Raw genomic sequence first — 19,933 nt, 5'->3', positions numbered from 1 at the left:
GCTCTGTCGCCCAGGCTGGAGTGCCGTGGCCGGATCTCAGCTCACTGCAAGCTCCGCCTCCCGGGTTCACGCCATTCTCCCGCCTCAGCCTCCCGAGTAGCTGGGACTACAGGCGCCGCCACTTCGCCCGGCTAGTTTTTTGTATTTTTTTAGTGGAGACGGGGTTTCACTGTGTTAGCCAGGATGGTCTCGATCTCCTGGCCTCGTGATCCACCCGTCTCGGCCTCCCAAAGTGCTGGGATTACAGGCTTGAGCCACCGCGCCCGGCCAAAATGCATCTCTTAATAATGAAGAAAAGTTGAAAATTACTGAGTAAACCATCTCAAGAAGTCAGAAAAAGAACATGAAAATAAACTCACAAAAGTAGAAGAAAATAAATTAAAATTTTAAAAATGCAAAACAAACATATACTAGAAGTAATCAACAGAGTCAGAAGTTTCTTTGGGTTAAGAAAAACCCTAATAAAATGAATAAGCCTGGCAAAACTGATTTAAAAAAATCAAACATATATTTCTCCAATACAAGACCATGTTGCCTTGTCTTTCACCTTCAAAATTCTCCTTATGCCCCAAATCCTAAAAATATATTCGCTTTTATGTCATCTTTCTGGATATCAGAAGTCTACATGAACTATAATCTTTAGTCAATTACCTGGAATAATTTGGAGACATTCAGGGCCTGAAAATTTCTAATTATCCGATTATTCTAGATATATAATTATCATGATTATTTTATGTTTTTATCTCCTTCCAAATTCCTTTTTCAACCAAATTGCTATAAGAGCAGATACACAAATAACCTGAACTTCATTCAGATGCATTGTGATAGCGGATCCCCACCCAGCCTCCACCACTTGTCAAAAAGAGTGGCTAGTGTGAGATAACCCAAAAACAGGTTGGGTATTAAGGGGAGGAGGTGTTAAGAAAAGAGCCTAAGTAAGCTGAATATTGGATAATAAGCCACAGAAAAATTTGTTAACTATACAAAGCTTTCCAAGAATCCCTACCACCTTGGCAATTAATGATTTACTCAAATAACAATAAATATTATAATTAACATAAAGAACTGCTAATATACTTACAGTACCACCTACTATTCTTCCTAGTGGATACCATGCTCTTTCATCAAACCAATTTAAAAATTCATAGAACCCATGAGATGCAAGATGATGTGTTGATCTATAGTTAAACCTAGAGAAAAGAGAAAAAAAGAAACGTTATAAAACTGCTTAATAGAAACAGCTCCTTCTTTATATCAAACTCTGTGGCTACATAAATATATCTCACAGAGCGTTTTTATCAAACTTGAATAACATAATCTGAAGATATCAAAAGAACATGCTTATACCTCTAATATAAATAAAAACACCCCCAACCTCAAACCCACACCTACAAAACTAGTAATGCTCCCAGTAACATTTAGCCATTGCTTGGGGTCCAGGTGGTAGAGGGCTATAAAGAAGTTCATAAATCTCAAAAGATTAAGAACTGCTGACAGAAGATAACATCAAAATGGAAGAAACAGTACACTCACCATAACTGCCCAAAATCCTGCAACCCTAAAAACGTTGGCTTTAAACTATAATAGCACTAAAAATATAAAGAGAATAAACCATAACAGCACTATAAAACAAGAATATGGCCTTATAGAAAAAGAAATTATAATTTCTGAAAGAAACAAAATGAGAAAAAATGAAATTGAAGAAACCAGAGCCCAAAATGAAAGCAGAAGAAAACCACAAACCACAGAGGGCAATTCCAGGGATATTCCATGTTTAATATAAAGCAGCTGTGATGGGCAGGAGACAAGCCTGGAGCAATCCTCACGGTAATGCCATTACATATACTCAGTCAGGTCAATCCCCTTCCCCTACTACTGCGAAGTAGGGAAGCGGGCATCAGAGGTGTCTGCCTGAGGTAGAAGCACTACATGTAGACAAGTGAGTCAAGAAGCAGAACAATGCTGGATACAAGACGAAACGGAAATCCTTATACCCCAGATCAGTTTGATACATCCTTTCCAGCAGCAAGTTATGATCTCAACTCCATCACTAGATGCAAGCTTTGTAGCATTTTTACAGTCTTTTCGAATACTAAAATAAGCAACACATCCAAAAAAAATCAAACATTTGAGAAAAGCAAGCACCATGACAGCTAAATATTAAAATCAACAAACAGAAAAATTAATACTGTAGAAACAGAAGCAAGAATTAATATAGTCAGAGGGTTAATATAACCCAGAGTTATATTAACTCTGAAAGAGTTATTAATATTAAACTTTCAGACCTGAAAGGAAGCATAACCAAGAGGTTGAGAGGTCAGGTTCTAGCATCATACTGCATGGCTTTGAATGTTAGTTCCACACTGACTAGCTATGTGACCTTGGTTGGGCAAGTTACTTATGTTCTCTGCATTCTAGTTTCTTCATGTGAAAACAGGGATTAACAACAGTACCTATGATAGTACCAGTGTAACTATAAGTAAACAATATAGCATCTCTGAAGCACTTAAAGGCTATAGTTACTGTAATGAAACAGACTTAAGATAAAAGATCCATTTAAGATTTTGAATGGCAAAATTATAATTGCCAAGATAAAATAAAAGATAGGCTAAATAGCGTAAAGGACAAAAATGAAGAGCGAATTAGAATGAAATAAAAAGAATGAAAAAAATTTAAGTAGTCTAGTTCTTACACTGATTGGAAAAAAAAAGACTATGCTCCACAGAGCATACACATCCCAATACATTTCAAAACACTATAGTACAATTTAAAATCATTCATTCAGAGAGAAAGGTTTTCTACAAAGGAATGACAAAATCAGATTAATACCTTATTTCTCAGTGGAACCACTGGATTGCTATAAGGCAATAGAGTAATATATCCAAATTTCTGAGAGGAATTTTAAAATCAGAATTTTAAGTAATAACTTTGTGTGCCAATAACATGTAAAACTAAGCTAATGCTAGAAATGCTACCCTGCTCCCTTCCTCCTCCAAGAAGTATTTACCAGATCAGAATTTAAAAAGGGATATCTTCAAATGCCAGAAACAAAGTAGTGACTGTATTTACAAAGCCAGATTACAGAAAGGCTGCCTAGTGAAAGATGGAAAACAATCTAACCACCACCATGAAAGTGACAAAGTTCTTCTCCATCTAAAGGCTTTAAAGGCTCCAATAAAAAAAAGCTAAATTAAACGTTGTGCTATGCATTAAGGGTCTAAATTTACAAAGAATCCCCAAGACAAGAAATTAACATTGAAAACAAGACCCAAACACCTGGATTAGCAATAGAAGCAAAACTAAAAATAGCTCTACCCAGAGAAGCTCATAAATAACAGTTAAACTATGTAAGGAAGAGATTCACCAAACAAAGTTGAGTATACACCAGAAAAAGTAACACCCCACTGAAACTTCTGAAAATATTTTAATGGAAGAGGCCTAGTATTTTAGCAAGAATACCAAGGTTTTAAATTTTCAACTTAATTTTTCATTTTAAAAAACTGACTTCAAGGGACTATTAATAACACGTTTTAAAAACCAGGAACCATGAGAGTCCAACCTCATAAAGCTTTCCTGACAAGTATTTTTCACTTTCCATTTTATATAATTCTTGGCCTCTTTATCAAATCATTCTTCTTTATCAAATCATTCTTCCTTTGGCTTTAATGACTACAACAGTCTCTTGATTTTTTACCCCCATCTCTCTAATCTTCTTTGTTTTCTGCATAAGTAGCCTTCTCTACCTAAGATCCTCTTATTAATTCACTCTGAAATCGCTGCCCAAAAGACGTCATTCACACCCAAGTCTTCAATTATTACCAGTATGCCCACAATTCACTAATATTATCTCCCTACCTAGATCTTTCTTCTCATGTCCAAACCAGTGTTATGTAACTACCCATGTGGTATGTTTTTCTTGAATGTCACAAAGGCATCTCAGACTCCACATTCAACTAAACTCATGATCAGACACCTACCATCCAATCCCAAAACAAATATATACACTGTATCTGCTTTCAGTATTCTCTTACCACCACCTGAGCTGAAGAAACTTAGGTGTCATTTTTGAAAGTTCCTTCTCTCTCACATCCTATACAGAAATCAAAACAAGGCTGTCACTTAACTTCCTAAATATCTCTGAAATCTGTACACTATTTTCTTATTCTGCTACTAGCACTGTAATCCAAGCTATCATCTTTTAACTAGACTACTGAAATAGCCTCTAACTGGTCTCTTTACATCCATTCTGCCCACCTTCTAGTTCCCCAATCTGTGCACTCTGCCACAAGAAGGAAGTTCTTTTCAAAATGTAAATGTGATCATATTGCAACTCTCTGAATTATTCAAAAACTTCATTGCTTTAAAATTAAAGCAGAGAAGCCTCCACTTCTTAACATAATGGTCAAAACCACACAGTCTACCTCATACATAACTCTAATCTCACCTCACACCATATTACCTCTCTTCTTTCCATCTTTCAGTCCTCCAGGCTCACCTCATTCCTTCCTGTCACAGGATCGTTAAGACTGCTAATCTCCTCTGCCTGGATCACTGATGTCTCCCCCTCCCTACCCCAGTTAACTCATCCTGCAAACTTCAACACATTTCTAACAAATTCTGTCACTTTTCTATCTTGACATATATAAAATTTCACATTAGTTTCCTTGATTAATATCTATTCAAATAGATAAATACTGCTAAGAAGACACCACTGTGTCTCCAACACCAAGCACAGCATCTGGTACTTCACAAACTCAAAGGATATATGAGAATTTTGTTTCTGTTGCCCATGCTTCTGCAGTGCAGTGGTGCGATCACAGCTGCAGCTTCAGCCTCCAAGGCTCAAATGATCTCTGACCAGAGCCTCCCAAGTAGCTAGGATTACAGGTGTGTGCCATCACACCCAGCTAATGTTTTATGCTTTGTAGAGATGAGGTCTTGCTTTGTTGCCCAGGCTGGTCTCCAACTCTTGGGCTCAGGCAACCCTCTAGCTTCAGCTTCTCAAAGTGTTGGGATTACAGGCGTGAGCCATTGCACCAGGCCAAGAATATTTTTAAAAATATAAATGTAAGTTCAAACTTACAACATTTAGTCAATAGTAAGAACAATTACATTGTTTCAATGAACACAAAAATCTTAAAATTGATGTTAGAGATCATAGTTGCAATGATGCCAACCATGTCATGAATCTACTTCTGTATTTTGTTTTGGTTCACAAAATTGCAAAAAACATTTGACTTACAGAGATAAGTGTCAAAGAGTAAATGTTTTTTTAAAAAGTTTTCCTTACTGTTAAATTCTACAATTAAAAGATACAGAAGTTTGTTTGGGGCCTAAGAGAAAATTCTGGTTCAAGGTTGAGTAACTACATAAAATAACTGCTTGCATTCCTCACCTAATCTAAATTTATAACACACCATGAACTTATGTTACAGATTGAGTTGTTACTAAACAAAGCATAGTCTGATTATTTTCATTCCTGCAACTTCCCAGGATACCTCAGTTGGAACATTAACAATTCAATCCAAAGCAAATATAAGGCATATGAGCCTAATACATGGCTCCAAATCTATCTCAAGGACTTCTCTGTTTCCTCCAGCTTTAGCTGCTTGATTTGCTTTTCCTCAGTTCATGTAAATATGAGTAAGAATATGATTGGCTCAAATAATTTCATACAAAGTCATATGTCATAGGTAATAGACAATCTATGTGTTGGCTGCCATGAGATTCCATGCTCATAATCCAATACCTGTAGCCAAAAGGGCAGGGTCATATGATATAAAATATGGCTGTTCTGGCTTCTTCGCATGTGCTGTGAGTAGATGATGATGGGCATGAGAATTGTGCAAGGGTTGTGAATGTAGTAGGCACTATAATTCATTTTCCTAGAATAAAATAAAGCCCTTAGTGATATTGAAAATACTTAGATACCTAGTGCTTCCTCGAAGTATTGAAGACATAACTGGCTTATTTGCTTCTCTTTTCTACACCTCCTTCAAAAAAAAAAAATGCATGAGGCTTTCCCGTAACACTTTTTCTCCCTTTTTCCCCCCTAAGACTACCCTTAAAATCCACTTAATAAAACCTATAGTGTGATTATCTCTGGACAGTGCAGTCTACACAGGATTAGAGCTGCCTGTTCATGTCAGAAGACATAGCAATACCTATGTAATTTTTTCTTCCTAGTTGATAAATACTCTCCTCTTGACCAAGTATTAGGTACCTCTAAACCCTCTTCTCAACTAGGCTTCAACCCTGGGCTTCAGTGTCTGTTCGTGTTGGGCCTGGACTGCCCAGTTACAGCAAGAATGCTGTTAAGTCAGTTCAGAAAGATTCCCCACCCTCCATTTCTGATCACCTCAATATGATCAAATTCCTTATCCCCAGAATCCCCCAGGTGGTATCTGGTCACCCTGGCCTGCCTTCAGCAAGAATCCCTGTAAAGCTAGTTTAGCCAGAATCCCCGTACTCCTTTCCTTACATCCTCCTTTCCTTACATCCGTGTTTTCTACCCACTGACCCTATCCCCGCTCCTTGACTATAAATCTTCCATTGTCGTTGTATTCAGAATTGAGCCCAGTTCCATACTTAGGTATCTTCTGCATTAGTTCCTGAATAAAAGCTGTTTTTATCATTCAAAAAAAAAAAAGGGCACTTGGATCATATTGATCCTATAACTACTCTTTTCCATTCCATTTTTAGAATAACTAAAAACTGAATGTATTTATCACACCTGCTTTTTGAGATATTTTAGCATGATCTTTTCCTCAGCCCTCGGCTCTGTCCACATAGAAACATGCCATAGCCAAGTACTTTATTCTCACTTCTTCATATGATCATCTCAGACCTGAAGTTCCTAATCATTTTTTTAAGAAGTCTTTTCCAACGTTTCCTCCTCCTCCTCCTCCCAGTCTACCTTAATTTCTGCTCTTAAAACATGTTGGAACCTCTATGGAAGTTCACCTCACAATGAACTACCTTTTCTTAGTAACTTCTGTAACCTGGAGTTTTCTCATAGTTACTGGCAGTTCACTCATGAGGTTCAGTTAATACTTGCTTAGCTAATTACCCCTTTTTAGCATACTAGTATCAACACTTACTTTAATTTTCGTCTTCTATTCCCTTCTTCATTAAACTCAAACACCTGTATGTACAAAGGTAGTCTTCCATTTTGGCATGTCCTACTTATTTTTAATAATATTTAAATAACTGAAAGGAGAGAGTTATAGATGAACCACAGATTGAAAACTGTTGAAGCTGAGTGATGTATTCATGGAGATTCATTACAGTATTAGTTCTACTTTGCTGTATGTTTGAAATTTTCCATAATAAAGGTTATATATACATAGTTATAGCTTATATCTATACATATATTTACAAATATGCCCTTATAATAAATAGAACTTTATGAGCTGGTAGGTGTATTCAATAAATACTGTATTATTTCCTGACATAAACATTAGGAATATCAACCTATTTGTAAACCAGGGCTTTTACAAATAAAGAGGGGAAGTCACAAGGAGCTGCCTTTGCATTTTCCTTCCACAGACCTTGTCAGAGATCCAATCATTTGATACATTTGGTTTCAAATTTATTTCATCTTATATTATACTGATACACCTAATTTACACTCAAAATAACAACAAAGAAATCTCATGATTATGTCCTGAAGCAAAATACCACAACATACTTTTAATCTTAGGTTAAAAAAATTATGTCTCTATAAATGGCCAACAGATATATGAAAAGATGTTCAACATCATTAATCATCAGAAAAATGCAAATCAAAACTATAATCAGATAACATCTCACCTCAGCTAAAATGGTTTGTATCCAAAAGACAGGCAGTAACAAATGCTGGTGAAGATGTGGGGAAGGGGAACAGTACTACACTGTTGGTGGAAATGTAAATTAGCACAGCCACTATGAAGAACAGTATGGAGGTTCCTCAAAAAAACAAAGAGAACTACAATATAATCCAGTAATCCCACTGCTAGGTACATATCCAAAGAAAGAAACTCAGTGTACCAAAGAGACACCCGCACTCTCGTGTGTACTGCAGCATTATTCATAATAGCCAAGATTTGGAAGCAACCTAAGTGTCTATCATCAGATGAATGAATGAAGAAAATGTGGTACTTATATTCAATAAAGTACTATTTAGCCATAAAGAAAAGAATGAGATTCAGTCATTTACAATAACATGGATGGAACTGGAGAGGTCACTATGTTAAGTAAAATAAGCCAGGCATGGAAGGACAAATTTTGCATGTTATATCTCGTATGTGAAAGCTAAAAATTAAAACAATTGAACTCATGGAGATAGAGAGCAGAACGATGATTACCAGAGGCTGGGAAAGGTAGTAGAGAGGGGTGCAAAATGTGGGGAGGGGTAACGGATACAAAAATATACTTAGGATGAATAAGATCTAGTATTTAAGAAAAAGATCTAGTAATTGATAGCACAACAAATAATTAATCACATATTTTAAAATAACTAAAAGATTGGAATTGAAATGCTTCTAAAACAAAGAAATGATAAGTGCATGAGGTGATGACTATACCAATTACCTGGATTTGACTGCTACACATGGTATGCTGGTATCAAAACATCACATGTACCCCATAAATAGACAAGCCTATTATGTACCCATAATAATTATAAAAAATTAAAAATTGTATCTCAGCCTTAAAATTAACCTAAGGCTTTTATATCTTAAAAAGAAATTTTGAGGTGGCAAAGGGTTTCGTATGTTTAATTAACATTTTCAGTCCTCGTTAAAAGTGACACCGTATCAGAAAGAAATATTAATAATTGGAGATGCCTAAGAATAAATTAAGTGGAAGAACAATATATTGTTAGCCATAATGCTACGGCCACAATGAGAGACAAACATGCCCCACATTCCAAAAATGTTCAGTTCACAAACGTAATTTTAACAAGACAACACAAATCCAGTTTAGTTTAGCCTTTGCAAATTAAATCCAACAAACAGAAAAGAATCAGTCAGGAACAGGAAAAAAAAACCAAGAAAAAGGAGGAAAGAAGCTTTGATCAATGATGGTGATGAAAGAACAGCAAATGTTAGTAGTAAAGGAGGGTAAAAGAGGAAAGAGGTGCAGCAAAAGGCAGCGGGGTGGAGCACTGTACCAAGTATTACATTTCAACACAGCTCCCCCTTAAGGCCAAGCAAAGCCAGGGTCCTAACTTGCTCTGAGTTGACAAACAGGTTAACTAAAGTTTCTACCAAAATAACCACACATGGGCTCCAAATGAGGGCTCAGGGCTGTCTCCCATGGACAGAGAGAACTGTCCAGTTCACAATGTCAGTTTAACAGCACATAATGTCAGTTTGACAGCACAGCTCCTAGAGACTCCCAGAATGTCTTGTATGACAAGATATTGTGAAGTCTTTAAGGATGGGGGTAACCAGCAATTCAGAGTTAAAGAGCTGTCCCAGGCAAAGAAACTATCAAGTGCAAAGTCCTTGAGGTAGAGAAACAGTGTGTTTAACGAAGAAAAAGATGTTCAAGAGGGGGAGTGGTAATTTATGTTGTGTACACTACTTCTGCATAATTATTATTTTAAAAAACATATCAGACACTATGATAATATTTTTCATTTAATCATCACACAAATATACACTCCTTTGAGGCAGGACACTATACAGATGATTAGACTAAGGGACAATATGTAACATAGGTTGTCCAAAGTCATACAGCCATGAAGTGGTCAACACATGGGATTTGATCACCGCAGCTTTGACTCTGGTGCCCACATTCTTAAGCATAATCACAAGGTGATTCCAAACAGCAACAGGGCAATTAATGCAGGTAAATCATTTGTATCACCTTCTGGGCACTGTGAACCTTAAAGATTTCAAACTGTTCCCAGTATCTCAGGGATTCCAGTCAAGAGTGGGGTACCAGAATAGACACATAGTTTTGAATGAAATACGGTACCATCTTAATATAACCTTACCTATTTGTCTATTTATATATGGGGCTTTTGTACAAACTCATTTGAAGAAAGGATTCAAATGCTAAACAAGTGTTTGAAAACAATGGCAAGCGTATCTGTAGAACTATATCTACGTATGTTTAAAATACCTAAAACAAAAACCACTGGTGCAATTCTCTTAAGATCTGTTAAGATGTAACTTTGAACCTTAAAGCTTATGCCCTTTCTAAAGTTACTTTGGAAATAAAAGGACAGAGAAGTCTAATATATGTCTGACTGTATCATTTCAGATTTCAATTCTTTGGCATAGGTATGCCTTTTTAAAAATCATGGCCAGAAACCTTTATTAAGTACTGCTTGACCAGTAAAACTATCCTCATTAACCACCTTTTAAGAGTCATACATAATTGTTGGTTTTACCAAACAGTAAGTGTGACTCTCACAAAGAAACAAAGCCAAGTAGTCCCTAACTCGAGCTCACATTGCTCTCCTTTTTGGCACCTTTCTCATACTTCTTATATTAACCAATTCAACCACTGCCAATCTTTAAATAACTGAACTCTTCCCAGTAAGCTATAATTTGTCATCTTTACTTCTCCAAAGTTTAGTTCTTACAAGGTTATGTGTAAGTATGTGTACACTTTATTATCAAAAAAATGTACAACACCTCTTTCCTCTTTCAACCAACAAACGCTTATTTTATTTCAATCCCTCCTCTGATCACAGCCAAGTTTGTCACATGTTACACAACTACTCTGGAGATTGTCCAATGAGAAATATAATGTCTGCCTGCTATCATTTGAATACTAAGTGTAACAAGAAGAATGAAGAAATGGAAAAGTATTTGTTCTCACACAATTTTTCCTTCCCGCTTTTACAACTCTATTTATGAGACATAAAAACAAGAAATAGGAATTTCTATTTGGTCTAAAAAGGCCAGTTCATCTTTATAATACACGTTATACATGGATCAATAATCTGAGAGAAAGTAAAGTACAATTTCTCATGAAAAAAGAAAGAATGAGAAAATGCAAGGAAGGAAAGAAGACAGGCAGGCATGTTAAAAGATTAAGCCTATTGTTTCTATTGTCCATTATTTCCAACATCTTCCAAGAGATACAGAACTTCCATTATTATCACCATAATTATTATATATTGGGATTTAAAGTTTAACAATTGGTTCGGAATCTCTTCCTCTTTTTTGTCATCAGGTACTTTCTAATCCCCCAGGAATTTAAAGTATGATTGTTTCTCCTCTTCCACTGAAATTTAAAAAATCATATTTTACTTTTTATTGGCAATCCTTCCTTTATATCCCTGATGAACTTTGCACCTTGCATTCTACCTTTTCCAAACTAATATATAAAATAGCATTGATTTACAGATTTGTCTCCTCCATTGGATTGCAAGGTCCTTGAGAAAGAAACCCCCCAGCCTAAGAGAATAACGAAAACAACAAAATCAATAAATTGTTAACATTTAATGAGTGGTTATTATGCCTTAAATACTTTTATTTGTTATTAATAATTTGATCTTTATGACAACTTATTGAGATGCATATTATTGTCATTCCCTGTTTACAGATAAGAAGATGGAAGCACAGAGAGGTTAAGTAACCTGCTTTTGCTTAAGGTTACACAAGTCAAAGTAGAAAAGCCAGGGGTCTATTTCACATCATTTTGTCTCTGGGCAAATATGAAGGAATCAACCTTCCAACTCCTAGCACCAAGGCCAGTGCCTGGTATATCTAGTAAAGCCAATAAAATATGTGTTAAAGCTCCTCTGAAATATTTTATATATGACCCAATTTTAAAGCATTTTTACACAACTGCCCCCCAAGCAAAGTGATTTAGTGCCAGTGTGAGGTTATAAATTATGTGAAATGTTTAAACATGCCCACTTTACTAAGGTAAACTATTTTTTTATATAGAAATATACCATTCAGGTAGAGGGCACTAAGATAGTGTAACTGGTTTAATTAAATTTTCATTCAGGGAATACTACCGTATACTTTATTCAATGCTGTTTGGGTCCTGGTTCATGTTCTGGCCTCTGAAGTCTTTCATCAACAATCACTCACAGAACCATTTAGTATTGTATATAGAAATGGAAAACACCTGGGGCAGCCAGCTACTCGGGAGGCTGAAACAGAAGAATCGCTTGAACCCGGGAGGCTGAGGTTGCAGTAAGCCAAGATCGTGCCTACTACACTCCAGCCTGGGTGACAGAGCGAGGCTCCGTCTTAAAAAACGAATTCTGAATAAGGGTTTAATTTCCACAATTACCAATTTCAACACTTGTTCTGGCTCTATCCTAACACTATTCATACCACTTTTCTAACTCTATCCTGGTCACAGGGGCATTATTTCTGTTCCTTCAACATATCAACTTTTTTTCTGCTGAGAGAAATGCTCTTAACCCAGATCTTCGCAGGGGCCTAATTCCTTGTCATTCTAATTTTAGTACAAATATTATCTCAGAAAGGCCTTCTTTCACTTCTCAATCTACAGTAGTGGCCCCATAGCCACGGTCTACAAACACATCAAACACTAGTTAGCATATTACTTTTTTTAATAGCCTTTATCACTAACTAAAATTATCTTGATCTTTTTACTTACTTGTTTGCTTGCCTATCTGAAAAATAAGCTCCATCACAACAAAGGTCCTTCTATATATTCCAAATGCTTAGTACTGTGTCTGGCGCATAGTTATCACACAAAAAATACCTGTTAAATGACTGAATGTTAAAGGCACTCACCATGCATACTAAAATAATTTGCACTATTATAGTTTAGATAAGCAATCAAAACCAACAAAAATCAATGCTGAAGATGGCCAACTAGATGTATCTGGTACTTGTCTCTTCTATGGAGAGGAACCACAATAGCGAGTAAAAAAGATCACCTGAGAGAGAACAATGAAATTCAACAGAGTAGTGATGGGAAGCATCAAAAGCAAGGAAAAAGAGGGGAACAAGGAAGCCTGTTTGGCTGGAATCAGCTTAGGAGGCTGGAGTGGCTTGTAAAGCAGACAAAGGGTGAGAGACCCCCAGAGGTCTACATTCCCACTGGAACCACTAGGACTCCTAAAATCCTAGCAACAGGAGAGCTCCTTTACCCTCTCAGGTCCCAAGACTAACACAGGGAGCTGCCTGACGTCCATGCGAAGGCACCGCTCCAGAGAGAGAGCTCATGCTGGATCCCACGAATCACTGAAACCTAAGCAGCTACAACATGGTGACCTTTTGAGAATAGGCCCCACTCAACTGCATCCCGCCCTGCTGCCAGGGCCATCACAAGGCAGGGATACTGCCCCCGCAGCAGAGGGCGACTGTGAATTTTTACCTGCCCTAAGGACAAATTCTATTGCTTACAGCCACTTGAGGGAGGCAGAGGTTGCAGTAAGCCAAGATCGTGCCTACTACACTCCAGCCTGGGTGAAGTGCCAAGGTTGCTGCAGAGCCAAGGCAGGAAACCCATACCACTCCAGTTGCCAGCCTACAGCTACTCTCAGGGAAAGCAACCTCACCTTCCGTAGTAGAGCAGGGGTGCAATGCAGCTGCTGCTAGCCCCTCCTGAGCATTCCACAAACTGGGGATTACCCATCCCTTGCCCACCACTGCCAGGCAGTCCACCCAGCCAGCTCCATCCCCCTACCAAAGCAAGTATCCAAACACACAATCCAAGGTGTGGATGATCTCTGGAGATCACTTCACCAAGTCTACCACCAGTGACACCTGAACACTACTCCCAGGGTCTGAGGTCAGGTTCACTTAACCTGCCACTACCAGCAGAGCTAGGACCCACACTCATGCATCACTTGCAGGTCTGGGGACCAGCCTGCCCAACTCACTGCAGCCACCACAATACCAGTACAGACACTTAGGTTCCAGGGAGTTGTCCACCGCTGCTACTGCAATCGCCCATGCTACACCTGCTGCCCTGGGGCTCGAGAAACTGCCCACTTGCATGACCCACCACTGCAATCCCAGCACTTGAGAAGGCCACCTGGAGGCCTAAAATCAGCCTGGATGCAAGAACACTGTCACTGGCATAAGCTGCCCTGGGGCCAAAACACTGATGGGATGCTCAGTTCACTGCTTCCACCACTGCGTCCAAAAGACTGTCACACCTGGTATCCCTGACCCCATCAAAACTTCACCACAGCCTCCACTAACAACCACATCTTAAGCCCCTGGGGAAATCACAGACACACTAATGCTGTTTACAGAAAAAAGAAAATCATACGGAGACTACACACTACCACACACACACAGAATCAAAATCAAAGTGCCACATCCAACCAACACCATACATATATCTTCAGAAAAAATTCTCTCCAATAAAAGCAATGTCAAAAAATGCCATTACACCAGATGTGCAGATACCAAAGTAAAAACACAGGAAACATAAAAAAGAAAACATGATACACCTCCAAAAGAACACAGTAATTATCCAGCAACAGATCCCATTCAAAAAAAAATTCACAACAAACTTACAGACACAGGAGTAGAAAGATGGCCAACAGTGGCTGGGAAGAGCAGTTGGGGGTTTGGTGGGGATATGGGGATGGTTAAACGGACACACACACAAAAGATTCCAGCATGAATGAATAAGACCTATGTGATAGCACAATAGGGTGACTACAGTCAATAATAAGCTAATCGTATATTTTAAAATAACCTAAATAATGTAATTGAATTGTCTGTAACTTAAATGATTAATGCTTGAGGGGACAGATACCCCATTCTCCAAGATGAGCTTATTTCACATTGCATGTCTATATCAAAATATCTCACATATCCCATAAATATACATACTTGTGTACCCATAAAATTTTTTTAAAAAATAAAAAACTTTGAAAAAAAGAAATTCACACAACCCCAGAAAAAGAACTCAATTTATTTACTCTAAAAAAAAAAACTCAGTAAGATACAAGAGAATTCTGAAAAACAACATAAAGAAATCAGAAAAACAATTCAGGATATGAATGAGAAATTTACTAAAGAGGTAGATATCATAAAGAATCAAACAGAAATTCTAGAACAGAAGAATTCATTGAATGAAATACAAAATACATATGAAACCTTCAATGACAGACTAGATGGAGCAGAAGAAATACTCTCAGAACTTAGACAAGTCTTTTGAAATAACTAGTCAGACAAAAATAAATTAATTTTAAAAATGAACAAAGTCTTCGTAAAAGACAACATAAAGTGAACAAATATTAAAATTTTCAGTGTCCTAGAAGGTGAAGAGAAAACAAAAGATTTTAAAAGCCTGTATAACAAAATAATGATGAAAACTTCCCAAGTCTAGCAAGAGATTTGGACATCTTTTGGTTGGCAAAAGAAAATTGCCAACCAATGATACTATATCCAGCAAAACTATCCTTCATAAATGAAGGAGAAATAAAATATTTTCCAGACAAGCAAAAGCTGAGAAAATCTATAACCACTGCACTAGCCTACAAGAAATGCTCAAGGGAGTACTTAATCTGGAAGTGAAAGGACAATATCTACCACCATGAAAACACACAAAAATATAAAAACCACTGGCAAAGCAACACACAAAGAAAGAAAAGACTCAAATGTTACCACTACTACATGAAACCACCAAACCACAGTGATAAATTATGAGAGAACGAACAGAACAAAATAACCAGAAGTCAATTAATAAAATAACAGGAATAAACCCCCACATATTAATAATAACCCTGAATGTAAATGGATTAAACTTTCCACTTAAAAGATATACACTGGCTGAATGAATTAAAAAAATAAAAGACCCAACTATATGCTGCCTACAAGAAACTTATCTCACCTGTGAAGACACATATAGACTGAAAGTAAAGAGAAAGATATTCAGATATTCAATGCAAATGGAAACCAAAAGTGAGCAGGAAACAAAAAGTGAGCACGAGTACCTACCCTTAGATAAATCAGGCTTTAAGTCAAAAAAAAAACAGTAAAAAGAGACAAGGTAATTATATAATGATAAACGGATTCAACTAGAAGAAATAACAATTCTAAAAATATATGCACCCAACACTGGAACACCCAGATATATAAAGCAAATATTACTAGATTTAATGGAAGAGATATAGTCCAATACAGTAATAGTTGGCGACTTTTTTTTTTTTTTTTTTTTTGAGAGGGAGTCTCGCTCTGTCGCCCAGGCTGGGATGCAGTGGCCGGATCTCAGCTCACTGCAAGCTCCGCCTCCCGGGTTTACGCCATTCTCCTGCCTCAGCCTCCCGAGTAGCTGGGACTACAGGCGCCCGCCAGACTTTTAACAATCCACTCTCACCATTAGATAGATCATGTAGACAAAGTTAACAAAGAAACACTGGATTTAAACTGCAAATTAGACAAAATGTACTTAACAGACATGAACATTTCATTCAACAGCTACAGAATACACATTATTCTGATTAGCACAAGAAACATTCTCCAGGATAGATCATAAAATAGAATACAAAACAAGTCTTAACGAATTAAAAAAGAAACAATATCAAGTATCTTCTCAGACCACAACAAAATGAGAAATTAATAACAAGAGGAACCTTGAAAACTGTACAAATACATGAAACTTAAACAACATGCTCCTGAATGGCCACTGGGTGAAGGAAAAAATTTTAAGAGAAAATCAAAAAAATTTATTGGAACAAACAAAAATCTAAACATGACACACCCAAACCTATAAGAAACAGCAAAAACCATGCTAAGAAATAACTTTATAGCAATAAACACCTACATCAAAAAAAAAAAAAAAATACAAAGACTCCAAATAAACAATCTAATAATGCACCTCAAGGAGCTAGAAAAGAACAAACCAAATCCCAAATCAGAAGCAAAGAAACCATAAAAACCAGAGCAGAACTCAATGAATGAAAGACACACACACACACACCCACACCCACACCCACACCCACACACACACACACCAAAGAATTAATGAGACAGAAACAAAAAGTTGGTTCTTTTGAAAAGATTAAAAAAAAAAAAAAATCAATAAGGCACTTCCTAGACTAACCAAGAAGAAAGAGAAAGACCCAACTATAATCAGAAGTGAAAAGATGCTACAAATTAGTACCACAGAAATACAAAAGATCAGAGACTATTATGAACAACTATACTAGAGAACCTACAGGAAACTGATAAACTTCTGGATAAGCATAACCTACCAAGATTGAATCAAGAAGAAGGAAAAAAACCCAAAAAAACAAAAACCCTGAACAGACCAATAAATTGAGTAATGATACAGAATCAATAACAGAAGTTCTCCCACCAAAAAAAGTCCAGGAATTGATGGCTTCACTGTCAAATTTTACCAAACTTTCAAGGAAAAACACATACCTATTCTCCTCAAACTATTCCAAACAACTGAAGGGGAGGGAATTCTCCCTAACTCTTTCTATGAGGCATTACCCAGATACCAAAACCAGACAAGGATGCTACAACTGGCTAAAAGCCAATATCCTTGATGAACACAGATGCAAAATTTCTGAACAAAATACTATGAACAGAATCCAACAGTACATCAAAAAGATAATACACCATGATCAACTGGGTTTATACCAGGGAAGTAAGGATGATTCGACAGACACAAATCAATAAATGTGATACATCATATCAAGAAAATGAAGGGCAAAAACCGTATGATCATCTCGATAATGCGAAAACAATTTGATTTTTAACTCTGAATTTAATCTTGAATTTTCAAGATCCCTTCAGACTATGTATAAAAGAAACATAACTCAAAACAATAAATGCCATATATGACAAACCCAGAGCTAACATCATGCTGAATTAAGAAAAGTTGAAAGCCTTTCCACAAAGAACTAGAAGACAAGGATATCTACTTTCACCATTCCTATTCAACATAGTACTGGATATCCTAGCCAGAGCAATCAGGTAAGAGCACAAAAGTAAAAGGCAACCAAATTGAAAAAGAGAAAGCCAAACTGTCCCACTTTGCATATCACCTGATCTTATATTTAGAAAAAACAAAAGACTCTGCCATAAAACTCTTAGAGCTAATAAGCAAATTCAGCAAAGTTGCAGGATACACAATCAACATATAAAAATCATGTATTGATTCATTTTTATATGTCAATGACGAAATAGCTGAGAAAGAAATCAGGAAAGCAATTCCATTTACAATAGATATAAAAAATACATAGTGGCTCACGCCTGTAATCCTAGCACTTTGGGAGGCCGAGGCCGGCAGATCATGAGGTCAGGAGATCAAGACCATCCTGGCTAACAGCGAAACCCGGTCTCTACTAAAAATACAAAAAATTAGGCTGGCATGGTGGCAGGCACCTGTGGTCCCAGCTACTCCAGAGGCTGAGGCAGGAGAATGGCGTGAACCCGGGAGGCGGAGCTTGCAGTGAGCTGAGATTGCGCCACTGCACTCCAGCCTGGGCGACAGAGCGAGACTCCATCTTAAAAAATAAATAAATAAATAAATATATACACACACACACACACACACATACACACACACACCCCTAGAAATAAATTTAACAAAGGAAACGGAAGATCTCTATAAGGAAAACTACACAAAAATGATAAAAGAATTAAAAGGACACAAACAAGTGGAAAGACATCCCATGCCCATGGATCAGAAATATTAGTATTGTTAAAATGAGCATACTGCCCAAAGCAGTATACATATAGTTTGAACATAAGCCCTATCAAAATACCAATGTCATTTGTTACAGAAATAGAAAAAACAGTCCTGAAATTAATAAAGAACCAAGGAAGAGTGAGAATAGCCAAAGCAACCATGAGCAAAAAGAACAAAGTTGGAGGCCAAACTACCTGATTTTATAAGACTACAGTAGCCCAAACAGCATGGTTTTAGTACAAAAAGACACATAGACCAATGGCACAGAACAGAGAACCCAGAAGTAAATCCACATATTTGCAGCCAACTGATTTTCAACAAAGGCTTCAAGAACACACACTGGGGAAAGGACATAGTCTTTAATACATGGTGCTGGGAAAATTGGATATCGATATGTAGAAAAATGAAATTGGACCACCTCTATCTCTCCCTTTATGCAAAATCACCTCAAGATGGATTAAAGGCTTAAACATAAGATCCCAAACTATAAAACTAGTAGAAGAAAACAACAAAAAACCACTTTAGGACGATGGTCAAGGCAAAGATTTTATGCTAAGACCTCAAACGCACAGACAACAAAAACAGAGACAAATGGCACTATATCAAACCAAAAACCTCTGCACAGCAAAGGAAATAATCAACAGAGTGAAAACACAACCTATTGAAAGAGAGAATCTACTATAAACTATTCATTCAACAAGGGACTAATATGCAGAATCTAGAAAGAACTCAAACAACAGTAAATCATCATCATCATCATCATCACATTAATAAGCAAAGGAAATGAACAAATATTTCTCAAAAGAAGACATACAAGTGGCCAAGAAGCATATGAAAAAATGTTCAACATCACTAATCATCAGAGAAATGCAAATAAAAATCACAATTAGGTATTATCTTACCCAAGTTTGAATGGCTATTATTGAAAAAAACAGTAACAAATGCTGACAAGGGTGCAGAGAAAACGGAACTCTTATACACTGTTGTTAACATAAAGTATACAGCCACTTGGAAAACAGTGTGGAGATTTCTCCAAAAACTAAAAATAGAACTATCATATAATCCAGCAATCCCACTACTGGATATTTATCCAAAGGAGAAGAAATTAGTGTATCAAAGGGACATGTGCATTCACATGTTTACCACAGCACTATTCACAACAGCAAAGATGCAGAATCAATCTAAGAGTCCATCAACAGACAAATGGATAAAGGAAGAGTGGTACATAAGCACAATGGAATATCACTTGGCCATAAAAAGAACAGAAGTATGTCGTCTGCAGCAACATGGATGGAACTGGAGTCATTATGTTAAGTAAAATAAGCCAGACACTGAAAGA

General features: G+C 36.9%; 1 protein-coding gene across 1 annotated transcript in view; it reads right to left on the bottom strand.

Moving 5' to 3' along the window:
• STT3B (STT3B, catalytic subunit of the oligosaccharyltransferase complex) overlaps positions 1-19,933 on the bottom strand; it is a 106,485-nt gene that overhangs the window by 62,890 nt on the left and 23,662 nt on the right. The window contains exon 2 of the mRNA XM_025375653.1: positions 1,082-1,190. Within this exon, the coding sequence (XP_025231438.1) occupies positions 1,082-1,190 (109 nt within the window). The remainder of the gene's footprint in view (positions 1-1,081; positions 1,191-19,933) is intronic.

The sequence above is a fragment of the Theropithecus gelada genome, chromosome 2 (genome assembly GCF_003255815.1).
Source record: "Theropithecus gelada isolate Dixy chromosome 2, Tgel_1.0, whole genome shotgun sequence".
NCBI lineage: Eukaryota > Metazoa > Chordata > Mammalia > Primates > Cercopithecidae > Theropithecus > Theropithecus gelada.
Note: the sequence above shows the minus strand (reverse complement) of the source record. Positions and strands in the feature narration are given on the sequence as shown.